At 29.2% G+C, this 13,043-nt stretch overlaps 1 protein-coding gene and 1 pseudogene across 1 annotated transcript; one reads left to right on the top strand and one right to left on the bottom strand.

The window, feature by feature from the left end:
• Positions 1-979: 979 nt before the first annotated feature.
• Positions 980-3,607, top strand: LOC113372730 (annotated as a pseudogene).
• Positions 3,608-4,652: 1,045 nt separating this feature from the next.
• On the bottom strand, positions 4,653-11,831 carry LOC113372731 (NACHT and WD repeat domain-containing protein 2-like). The gene is given in 21 exon segments (XM_026613076.1): positions 4,653-4,826; positions 4,892-5,104; positions 5,178-5,271; positions 5,329-5,454; positions 5,513-5,685; positions 5,745-5,809; positions 5,812-5,849; positions 5,911-6,066; positions 6,128-6,363; positions 6,425-6,635; positions 6,701-6,840; positions 6,902-6,990; positions 6,993-7,098; positions 7,164-7,409; positions 7,466-7,664; positions 7,730-7,955; positions 8,018-8,162; positions 8,240-8,358; positions 8,418-8,619; positions 11,135-11,223; positions 11,729-11,831. Coding segments are annotated over 21 exon segments (3,150 nt in total).
• Positions 11,832-13,043: the final 1,212 nt, after the last annotated feature.

The following is a 13,043-nucleotide window of genomic DNA, read 5'->3' on the forward strand; positions in this document are numbered from 1 at the left end:
TTTGTGTAAGTCTCTATTTTTAGCAGCTTCAAATTAAAAAATCAATTAACTAGGCCAGAAAAATATGCTATATGTTTTATTCTACACTGATATAGGGAAAGTTATAAATATTTATCAATAACAGGTAAAAAATATAATTTTTTGTGTATTTTTTAATCCTGGTAACTGTCAAACCGCCATTTTATGTAATTCTTATAGTCTCTATTTTCGACATTTTAAATTAAAAAATATCAATTAAAGTTGTTAATTATATTAAAATAATGAGAGTTTAAGTGAAATTAGCAGATTCTGAATATTATTTTAGTAAAAAATTAGCGCTTATTTATTTAAGAGTGCTTTTAACGTATTTTTGTAAACATCTGTGAAGTGGGGTGAGTCATTATCAAGTGTTAAAGTATTTGATATATTTGTTTGAGTGTATGAGAATTAATTAAATGGTAGTGTAATGATCTGTAAGTATTATTTTATTAACTAATAATATATAAATATGAATTAATTTGAAATGATTTTGGTTTTAGATACATCTTCGCATGTTCGTGGGTGGTACTGCCGTATTGTAGAGACGCATTCGCTCTATTTCGTAACGTGTTCGTCGTCTCTATGTTTGTGAGAAAAGACTGCGAGCAAGACGTCAAAACGATGTTTTAGCAAATATAAACAAAGGACTTCTAAATAAAGCTAATAAGCCTTTATTTAGCACTCTTTATTGCACAATAAAGAACAACAAAAGAAATGAAACCACCAAAACATAATTAAACTATGTTCTCTCCACCGAAAACGTCATATGATTCACAAGACAGAAGCTGGCCTTCTTTTTAACAATTGTGGAGTGTCGTGCCAAATATTATCATAATTATTATTATTTATCTAGGATCTAGATTATTTCATTCTTGATGTTTCGTTAAGAAATATCATTATTTTAATGAAATCAGCAAGTTTTGGGTCAAATGGGCAATTGTTTGACATGTCTCAAAGTGCCCTCAGTTCAATTAGAACAAACACAAGAAGCTTCGTTGCCTTTTGAACATGGAATACTCGAGAAAAAATCTGAAGGTAAAATTCATATTTTTTATATTAACCGAAATGCAATAGCTACTTAGTAATATACTGAAGTAATAAATAGGTTCACAGTCGTGCCTTATTATTAAATATATAAGAAATATCAATATAAAGCTCTAGTTATTCGACTTTAATAGATTTAGTTTCAGGGTTCAACAACTTTATTTCTCGTATTACAGTAAGGATTTCTATGCTCACGTAAGGTTTAATTTATACCAAAAAGGCTGTGAGTTTTACAGATTATTATTAACCTATACTTAAAACTTATAACTTGCAATATCAATCATTGATTAGAATCCTAGTATGATTCATTTTGGTATTCTGAAATTATACTTTGTACAAAAGGTGTTCATGAATATTTTGTTGAATTATTTAATTCCACAATATATTTTAAATGCTTTTCTATTGTCATGGGTGATACATGTTGCTTCTTTACAAAAAATTATGAATATTTTTATACAAATTCTGATGTGTGCACTTTGTTAAGCAATAAGCATCATAAACTTCACATATTTTTTATAAAGTGAATAACACAATAATAACAATATTAATTAATGTATTTACCAGAATTATTATGCATCATTATCATTCAAAATAATAATCTGTTAGACCCACAGCCTTTTTGCTGAATTACATCTTTACAAGAGCTTAGGAATTATTATTGTAATAATAGAAAAAAAGTTATTTAGCTCAGATATTAAATTTGTCTATCAAAGACATTAAATAACTAAAATTTCATAATTATATTTTTTATATATTTTATAGTAGGTCAAATTTGTTCAAAATTGAGAAAAATAATATATAAAATATTATACAAAAATAATAATATATTGATTTCTTATTAATTAAGTTGATTACACAATTTGCATAGAGTTATTTCTATAAAATAAGTGAACCAATATTAGTTTTTTAAACAATCTAGTTGCTCTATATTTTTTATAAGTCAGTATTTACTTTTATTTTTTTGTTTTTATTTGAATAGAATTATTTTTTTATTAAAATATAAATTCTTTAGTTTTTCAAAAATTATTTTATTTTTATGGAACACATAGAAGATATTGGTAATGTATATATGTACATACAATTATTCCCTCGTATGATTTTCTTTTTCGCCAGAAAACTCTATTTGCTAATTTATGTTTTCTTGACGTTTCACATCATTCTGATTTGTTTGCCAGTGAATTTGAAAATACTATTTATGGGCAAATGATCTTTTGTTCAAGTTTTTACAAAAAAGGCTGTACGGATTTAAAAACTTTTAAAGTCATTCCATTAAATTCAATAAGGACTTGCTTTGATTATTCTTGCAAGACGATCAACCAAGGCTTTTTTTTACAATAAACATAAAAGTGTAACATTTTCCTATAAAATCAGTTGGGAGAAGTGTTAAGTAAAGATCACTTTTAGGTAAATATTTGCACAGTCATGAAGTTCAATGTCTAAACAAACATTCTGAAATATTAGAGGTCTATGAAAAGTGGTTGGATAATAAAAAATGTATTTATGAATATTTTAGCAACAGCATGAACCTTTTTTTTGTAATTAGCAATTCAAATTTTTGTGTAAATAGCTAAGTATCAGTTGTTACTGTTGAAGTGGATTATTTGGAACTTGAATGCAACTTGCCTAAAGGCAAAATGCCACTAATTGAATAATCCATCTTCTTCCAGAAATGTCAGGATTGCTTGAAACCACAGCCCTGCCCGAAGGCAGACAAGTAACTCTCCACGAGCTCAGCAATGGTAACACATTCGAGAGCAGGTATCAGCAAAACACAGAAATCTCAGGAGGTTTGAAAACTAATTTCTATCAAAAAATTCCATCCTTGTCACTGACTAAATCTAGTGCAGCCGGTTACAACATGGGCTTGGATCAATCAAAGACCACGTCGGATGCTAAGATAATGCAACTGTTTATTTTTATAAAGATCCTAACGAAGACGCCATTTTAGCTGAAGGCATTGAAAAGTTTTGTAACGACTTACAAATTGCACCAGATGATTTTAGGATTTTAGTGCTTGCATGGAAATTAGATGCCGAACAGATGTGCAAGTTACCAGACAAGAGTTTACCCAAGGTTTAAAATCAATGAACGCCGATAGCATAAAATCTATTCAACATAACTGCCTGAACTTGTTCAAGAGGTTGAAAGGAATCCTGAATATTTCAAAAGCTTGTACAGGTTCACTTTTAGATTTGGGTTGGATGTGGCCAACGGGCAACGTATTTACCTTCAGACATGGCTGTTTTGTTATGGAAACTAGTGTTTACAATCTGCGAACCGCCAATTTTGCAAAAGTGGCTCGAATACTTAGAAAAGCATCCAAATGTTCGGGGTATACCCAAAGACACTTGGTACATGTTCTTAAACTTCTCAGAGACTGTTGGCAGTGATTTAAGTGGATACGATGACACCGAAGCCTGGCCGGCCAAGTTTATTTGATGATTTTGTAGAGTACGAGAACGATCAAACTAATCAGAATATTTCCAAATTGAAGTCAAAAAACATGGAGACGAGGATGACCATATGGATTGCGGGGAATGATTAAAGCTTAAATTTTTTATTTTCTGTACGTATTGTGGGAATACAAGTCTGTACTTATCAATTTTTAGCCATTATTAATATTGTTTTAAAGTGTTGTGATTCATTATTCACAAGTAATTTTTTTAATAATAATTTGACTTGCTTGGAATTGTATTTATTAATTTGTTTATATACGAATGAATGTATATATCTTAACGTTCTTAAATAATACTTCTGATCTTTTTGTGATAATTAAAATTTATATAGATATATATATATATTATATATATATATATATATATATATATATATATATACAATATATATATAATATATATATATATATATATAAATATATATAAATGGCTAATGGTTTATTTTTCTGTGCTAAAAGCCTGTTTTCGTTCAAAAACGTTATTTATTTTTCATTTATAATTATTTCTATGTTTCGGAGGTATACACTCTCCTTCAAGAACTATTAAAAACAAACATTTTTTTTTATATGTTCATACTTTTTTTAAATTATCTTTAATTAAGAAGAGTTTACTTTTTACCTTCAAAATGTTAAATCAAAATTGTTTCAATACATTAAATTAAGTTATTTTTGTTGAAATAATTATAAATGACAAATTAAAACAGAAACATTTTGAAAAGAGACTTTTAGTTCAGAAAAATAATATCATATATTGATATACATATATATATATATATAAATATATATATATATTATATATATATATATATAAATGCATATATAAGCTAATAACTGAGTATAAATGATGATAGAATATAAATGTGTGTGTGTATGAGAGTGTGTATATATGCATGGTTATGTATATATACTTCTATATGTTCAAATAAAATATATTGTACCAAAACATGTATATATATGGAAAAAATATAATAAAAAAATCCTAATAAACCGGTTTATGATTTTCCAAACTTCAGGTGTTTTTATATTGCAGCCAACAGAATCTCATTGGATTAGCAAGTTAGTATTTTTTACTCACTCAATATTTGCCATTCTTCTCCTTGTTCTTCTTCACCAACAGACTCTTCTTTTTTAGGTATTACAGTTTTCGTGTCTTCAAGTTCACCTCTGGTGGAATATCGAACCCATGTTCTGGAACCATGAATTTCAGGTGCTGATGATTCAACAAACACAATCCTGTGACAGACTCGTCTTCTTGTAAGGGATTGGGTATTGTTATGAATTCACTTGAGAGCATGTTCAGGAGAGCACTGTCTGAGGTAATAAATATATATTTATATACAGATACATATGTATATCAAGTATTTTATCTTCTACCTCATTATTGTTGGTGTATGCTGCTGCCCATTTGTTATCAGGGCTTAGCACCAGTTGCTGCATTATTCCTTCGACTCCTGGTGTTACATCACGTGTCATGTCACTTGTGGCAAGATCCCAAGTCACAAATCGAGTGGATATGGAGACTATGTAACGAAAATCGGACGTGACACGAAATGCAAACACTGCAAACTGATGACCTTCCAAGGAGTACTAAAGAAAGAATCATAGATATTTTATCATGCTGGTAAAATCATAGATCTACTAATGAATTGATTACTGTTACCTTTAAGGGTCCGCCAGGAGTGTGCAAGCAATGATATAGAGGTATCAAAGCGCAATGTCGTGGTCCACAAGAGTCACAAGCACTTAACAACATCCTATAATCGACAGTAATATTAGACATAAAAGGAATCATTGTTTATGAACGTACTTACTTCACATTGGGATTTCCACCAATTTCTGGTAAAAGTCTACCGACTAGTTGTGGAGCCAACATATCAGGATATGCAGCCAAAACTGCACCACCCAAACGTAAGGCGTCAGCAACCAACATTAATTCTCTAGAAATTGTTTAAAATAGAAAATAAATTGCTTGGTTTTGGTTATATATTCATTTACCTTTTAGAGTCTTTGTCGTCTGTGTTTACTGAAGCATCTTCAAAATCTGAGAGAACTGCTTGCAGAGGACAACTTGACAGTTTTGCATGAAGCCAATCGTAGTTGAACAAAACATTTGAATACAAATCCTTGAATCTGCGTGCTCTCACCAAATGGTAAGGCAATTCACCAAACTATAAAATATAAACCATAGATTTTGGCTCAAATCAAATACTTGTGGCTGTATTATTACCTTTCTTAAGTTATACCGGGTGACCTTTCCTTCCTTGGACAAAAACACCAAAGGTTGCACAGGCACTTTCGATCAGCAACACCTTCTTTATCAGTTAAATTGAACCTAAGTAATATTGTATATGTTAACAAAAGTTGTCTGAATAATCTTGTGATATAATTTTAACCTGTGTCTTTGTATTTCTGTGAATTTGAAAGGTTTAGGCACACCGCCTCCCCAAATGCCCAAATAGTAATCAGCTATAGATGAATGGAAATATAAAGCCATGTTCATATTTTTGAAATAACGTTCTTTAGCAGTGTCTCTGAATTGTCTGTGATACCTGAAAAAAATTATACCGTACACAGTGGTATGAATTATTTCCAAGAATGTAGTTTTCTCACCAGTTCATGACATTGACTCCATCAGCTTCCCGTTCACTAAGATAATTAGGCAAATCATTTCTAATTCTCGTCCATAACAAAGGTGGAATTCTCCTGACTGGTGGCAAATGGTACTGGTACACATCATCCAATACCCTATCATCCAGAGATATCAAATCTTCCAGCTCGCTTTCTGATAAACCACTTTTGGAAGCCGTGATGTATGCCAAAGCGTGGAACACCAATATCTTTCCATGCTGTAATATAAACACATGTGTTTTACCATTGTTTTATCATGTTGTTTTGATTTTAACCCACTTGTTTTTCTATTCGTTCAAAGAGCATCATGATGGAGTCCATGACATTGTTGGCCAAGTGTGTCTCTGTCGGCTTGGTGTAACTTCTCCAACGACAAATCTCGGCGAAGACCAGTTTAACGAAAATTGGCAGAGAACATTGTCCAATTGCGTTGGACACTAGGCGCCATTGGTAGTTGTTTAAATCCCTGCAGGCTGTTCTCATCCACATCCTGAAAAAGAAAATATTTAGTTGATCGGGAAAATGTACCACCATTTGATTAATAAGTATTTATACCTTATTACTTCCATAGCCAAATCTTCTCCCAAAGCCTTAACTTCAATGAAATTCTGTTCATCATCAATCATTCGTCTTAATATGTGATAATCTCTTGATACGTTCATGTTGTTTTCTTCGGCAACTGTTGACACCATCAACTGCACAAAGCAATTAATTAAAAACAATTATAATAAATAAACTAATCTTTTATAGGTTTACCTTGCAATGTGGTGGCAATCTGGTAGGCAACCAGGACACTCTGTTATCCTGCACGCCTGTCAATTGATCCACAGAATCAGGAAAAATATCAACGGTTGCTCATGACTAGCATAGGTAAGTAAATGCTTGAAATGGGCTGTCAACGGTACCAGGTCGTCTGGTATGTTGTCAAAAGGCAACATGTAGTTGTAGGATATCTAAAAAAATATAATAGAAAGAATATTTTGTGATATGTACTTTTATTATATAACATTATTATTACCTGTTGGCAGATGGATATCAACGTTGGTGTCAAGGCGCTGGAATCTGGTGTAGTTCCTAAAAATCTAACAATGCTTACTGGTTTAACATCTGCAAACCAAACCGTGTTAGCCATGGCTGCACTTTTGGCCAACAGGGACGTTTTGCCACAACCTCCAGCTCCGTACAAGACCAAAGGTTTATCTGCATCAGGATCTAACATGTAAGTCTCCACTCTTTGGAGATCATCTGCTCTTCCATAAAACACCTGGAAACATATAAGTTATTATTTTTTATATTTTTAGATGGTGTTTTCCAGTCCACCTTGACAGAGTTGTTGCAAGCGTGTAGATGTTGCAGTATCTCAGTAACAATTTGCCCTTGAGCACTGCTGTCTTCTTTCCTCATGGCACGGTCCACAAGTTTCAAGATATTTTTATAGAAATGGCAAATGAAACTTTGTAAATAGGCATCGTGGGTTTCTGTGTCAAGGCCTTCTCTTCCAATCCATTCTACAGTATACCTGGAATAAAAGAAGATAAGTGAAGGTGAGTTTTTAGTAAATAACTATTACTCTTGTTGTCGTACTTTTGGATGTTTGTGCTTTCAATTTTATCTGGTAACCTCTCGTCTCTTAAATTGGCAAGTAGTTTGCATGCTTCTGTGTCCAGACTTCTGTTCAAAATGTCGATAAAAAGACCAGCCTTCTTCAAATTCTGGAGATTTATGTTGTTAATGTACCGGACATAAGCCAAGCAATGGTTTTTGGTGTTCTTTACATTCAGGATACCATTTATCACTTCACGTTCAGTAACTTGAAAGGAAAAAGACATAAATGACTATTTTGTCATATTTTTAAGTTTTCAAATCAATTACCGGACATAAAATAATTGTGCATTGTGTCTTTGTCAATTTTTCCAGCGTTGTACAAGGTGCTTGCTGCTTTTCTGAATAACTTCTGCATTTTGTTCAAAGTGTCCCACCATATTGCCTGATCTTCAGCTTGTAGTTTAGGAACTCTCTGAAAAAAAAAATCAGTCATTTGGTCAGGAACTATTCTGGTGCTCATAATTTGTTAACAAATCTTTAATCTCTTACCTTATTATTGAAATTGATCAGAATACTTGAAATCGGCTGCAAAACACTGACTGGAGGAACTGCGTTGCCATCTTTTCTATACCAAGTATCCAACAATTGGACATCCACACCCGAATTTGCTAAAAAATATATAAAAACCATTATCACATTCTATATTTTAATCAAACTACTCTTTTACCAAGTTCATCTCGAAGCATTTGTAGTTCTGAACTCAGCACATAGGTAGGAATAGGTCTGTACCCATATTTTTGTCCCAGAAAGACCACAAAATTGGGCCCCATTGATAATCTCTGACAGTTCTCGATTTCTTTCATACACAATTCGGTTGTCATGTGATCGTCTGTGGCTTCATCTCTTACGCCCCATCTCATGTCGACCACCTGGGAGAAAATAATAAATTAATGGATAAAGATATAGGAAATATGTTGACGATAGTAGGTTTTTTTTTAGACTACCCTTAGGAAGTCATTAGAATCATTTCTAGTCAATAACAGAAGTAGTTCAGTGAATAGTACAAATAATTTTGAATAAATTAAGTATCTGGACCAGAATTTCAATAGTTTCACCAGCTTGTGCCTTTGGAATTTATTGTTAGTGTGATGAAAACTTTGAATTAGCTAAGGCAATATTTGATATTTGTTTTTGTAGAATCATTTTCATTTTCAATTGCAATGTTCTTTTTCTCTGTCAATGTTGGTCTCGGATTCAGAGACTGGTCAAACAGGATTTGAGAAGTTTAATCAGCTTGTAGCATATTTGGTGTGAAACTTGGTGTGGAACTTATCGTGAGAACAAAAGTTGTGATTAATACTTGTTTTTAGTTTAGTATTATTTTAAAATGGCTTTACTTTCTCTTTCGGAATACCTTTTAGGAAGTCTTAGCAGCCATTTATAATAAATGAAAGAATTAATTCTAAATACAAATTTTTAATAAATATTAAAATTCAAAGTTAAACCTAGTAATGTATATATATATATATGTATATATATATATATATATATATAATAATATATATATATACTTATATATATATATATTTATATATATATATATATATATATATATATATATATATATATGTCGTGAAGATTTAAATCTTTTCGTGCAGGCGCTTCAAAACTAAATGCCGCATCACCTCTGCAAATGATCAGAGGCGGACTCATAATTTAAACAAATTAAAAATAATTTTATTACAAAAAACTACAAATTTTGCTTTATAAATAATGATAAAATACGTTCTTATCGCTGCAACTTTATTATTTATTAAAAAAAAAAAAACAAGTAAGATTTTTCTTATTTAAAACACTACATATGCTTTTTAACTTGTGAAGGAAAAGTTTTTTTGCCAGAAAATCTGGTTTGCTTATTTTATGTTTTCTTGACTAAAAATTGGAAAAAGTGTGTCCGTATAATTGATGATACTCTTCTTTTATCTATGCTTAGCTGAATGTTATTTGAAAATCATTCTGTATCTAATTTGAGTCTGTATATACATATTTCATGATTGTATACAGTTCAATTCTGTTCAATAATAATAGGTATTGTAAATTAAAATAGTTTGCTTCATTAATTTTCGATTTCGACACTGTAGTTTCTATAGGTCGTGCAATGTTAAAGGTTTCCGTACCATGGCACCGACTGGTACCAAGTTCATGCCTATTGTTGTCTATGAAAAGCGATGAAAACCATTTCGATTATATATATATACATACATATAATACATATAAATATATTTATATGCATATTTATATAATTATTTTGTGCCAAATTTATGCACAATTATTTCCCAACAAAGCTTTTAAAAATTTCTTGTCTATTTTTTGACATCATTTTTTTATGTTGGTAATGACACCTCGTTGAAAAGTTGTGCGAACTTAATTAACGTCTTCATGGACTGGGACTGACACGAACAGTAAATCTAAAATTAAGTTCTGAAATCAATGTTTCATGTGTAAAGCGATAATTGCTATCATATTTCGTTTAAGGCCTACATTGTAAACTTTTTGACCTATAAACCTATTTATATGTATGAATAAGTGTGGATTGAAATTTGTAAAAAAACGTTAAACGTCACTTTGGAGTTTGGATGTGGTATATTTTAAATATTACTATCTTTATCTTTATTACTATATTTGTTTTAGTATTGCTATTGCAACTATTCTTTATATATGTAAATTATTATAATGATTACTAGTCAATATTAAAGTTTACATAATTGTTGTAAATAGTGCACAACAGTTTTGCAAAATGGCGATCCATATCTATTATAAGTTTTCACTAAATAATGAAGGCAACATGTTCAATTTTATTGCTGGATGAACAATTGCTTCAATTCAATTGCTAGATTTGTTTAATTATTTTTCATGCCAATTAATTTTTAGCGCATTTTAATTACTATTAATTTTCGCATTATTTTTTACAGTTGACAGATGTTTTGCATAATGGCGACTTGCAACTAATTAAATAATTAATAAAAAAAAAGTGGTAACTAGTTAAATAATGAATAAAGAAGATATGTGACATTTTTACTGGGTTTCATTATTGCTGGATGAAAACACGAATACTGGTAAGTTATTTTATTTATTTTGCAAAATCTGGTCTAAGAAAATATATTTATATATTTTATAAATAAAATTATATTTGATACCTTTATATACTTATTTTTTGTTTGTTTCTTTCTTTAAAAAATGCCATTTTTATATTTTATTTTATATATCATAAGATCAATTATATTATTATTAATGAGCTAACAAAATATTCAATTTCTAAAGTTGTGATGCACAAATTTTAATAATTTTCTTCTACTGAGTATTCTCACTTTGTTTTTGGCACATTTAAGAAAAAAAAACAGTTTCATACATCTATATTTATTCATTTATTTATTTATTACTTACTTGAAATTCTAATCCATGTTTTTCTCTGCAGTAATCCTTGATCTTTGGATAACATTTTGCCATTAAAGTATTTCTTTCCATTGTAGTATCTGAAGACAATAATTAATTAAACATTATTACTCATAATTTACTTCAATAAAAATTTTAAATTTACAATTATTTAAGGCATGCCAGTAATAATTATATATAACTCTAGGTTTTAATTCAACAAGCAAGGATTAAAAATGAAATTATAAAGGACTCAACAACAATGAAAAAATTATTAGATTTATTCGATAGAAGGAGGAATGAAATCTATATGGTAAGTTTATTTTTTGAAATAATAATAAAAATGTATAATTGACTTTTAAAGATAAATTTTTAAACAAAAATAAATTATTTATTATAATCGAAGTTGAAATTTATATATTGGACTAATATATAATATCTTAACTATTTAATAGAGAACTTTTGTGTAAGTTTCAAAGTTTCACTAGCAAAATGCATCTCTAGAAATTAGAGTTTAAAGTGGATACCATAATAATTAAAGATCTACATTATATATATATATATATATATATATATATTATTTTAATTAATTTTATTTCTATTTACCGGTAAAAGTGGAGCTGGTAAAAATCCGCACAATTTTCGAACTAACGGGCGGCAGATTTTTCAAACTGCCCGCGAATATCGAATCTATAGTTTTCTCATCCATTTTCCTTCAAATTTATATCACAAATTCACAAATATTTTAAATAGTTTTATGCCGAAGGTTTGTTTACGTTAAAAAAATATATTTTATGATTATTTTTGTAATAAATCGTCATTTTATTCCGCCGTGTATAACCTTCAGGTTTCGTTATCAAAATGATACTGTTGCTTGTCGATCAGGCGCAAACAGACCGAGAAAATGAATAAATGATATTTGTATGGGTAAAGGAAATATTTATGTGTATGTATGTTAAAATATGACTTTGAATGGCGTGCTAGAGCTCCTTTTTTGCTAATTATTGGCACTTTTATTATAGAAACATATATATTAATACTTTTCTACGTTTTGGCTACAGTTTTGGCTTTTATTCAGTGGAAAATTACTTAAGACTTAAAGAAAGTACAAAATAACTTGTAAAAGATACTTACACAATTTGTTTCCCATAAAAATATTCCTACATCATGGATTATTAGTGTTAGTTATTTTTTTTAATATTATGCTAGATAATTGTAGGTAGTCTTTAATTTTGCAGTTTTCTTTGTATTATTTGTTTCATAAATTTTATATCTTTATTAAAACTATTAATTAAAATTATAAAATAAAATATATTTCCTGGTGTTAAACTTTACAAAAGTCAACTTACTATTTCTACTATTAGTCTTACTATATTGAAAGTAAATTCAAATCCATTAGAGCCTATTTAAATTATTTATGGGCAAATTATATTCATAATTTTTTATAAAATATTATATATATATATATATATGTATATATAATGAAAATTATGATTATAATTTGCCCATAAATAATATAAATAGAGCCTATTTATATTATTTATGGGCAAATTATATTCATATTTTTTTTATAAAATATTATATATATATATATATATATATATATATATATATATGAGTGGATGAAAATTTCATTTAATTAAATTAATTATTAACTTAAAAATATTTATATATTTTTAAAATAAATTTATTTATATTTTTTCTTTACAATTTTATTTGTAACAAATTAATGATGCAAGTTTTATTTATAAAAACTAGATTTTGATATTTTAATGCAGAAAAGTGCAAAATTTTTGGTCAACCGGTTTAACGGATTTTGAATTTTAAAAAATTGCTCAAATTAAAAACCGTTTTGCTTAATTTTTGTACAGATCGGCCGGGCCGTTTCTTCGTAATCCATTATTTTATTACGAACATCCTA

Source organism: Ctenocephalides felis, unplaced genomic scaffold, assembly GCF_003426905.1.
Source record: "Ctenocephalides felis isolate EL2017-DRISC unplaced genomic scaffold, ASM342690v1 CF-g0.4_SCAFFOLD_01604, whole genome shotgun sequence".
Taxonomy (NCBI): domain Eukaryota; kingdom Metazoa; phylum Arthropoda; class Insecta; order Siphonaptera; family Pulicidae; genus Ctenocephalides; species Ctenocephalides felis.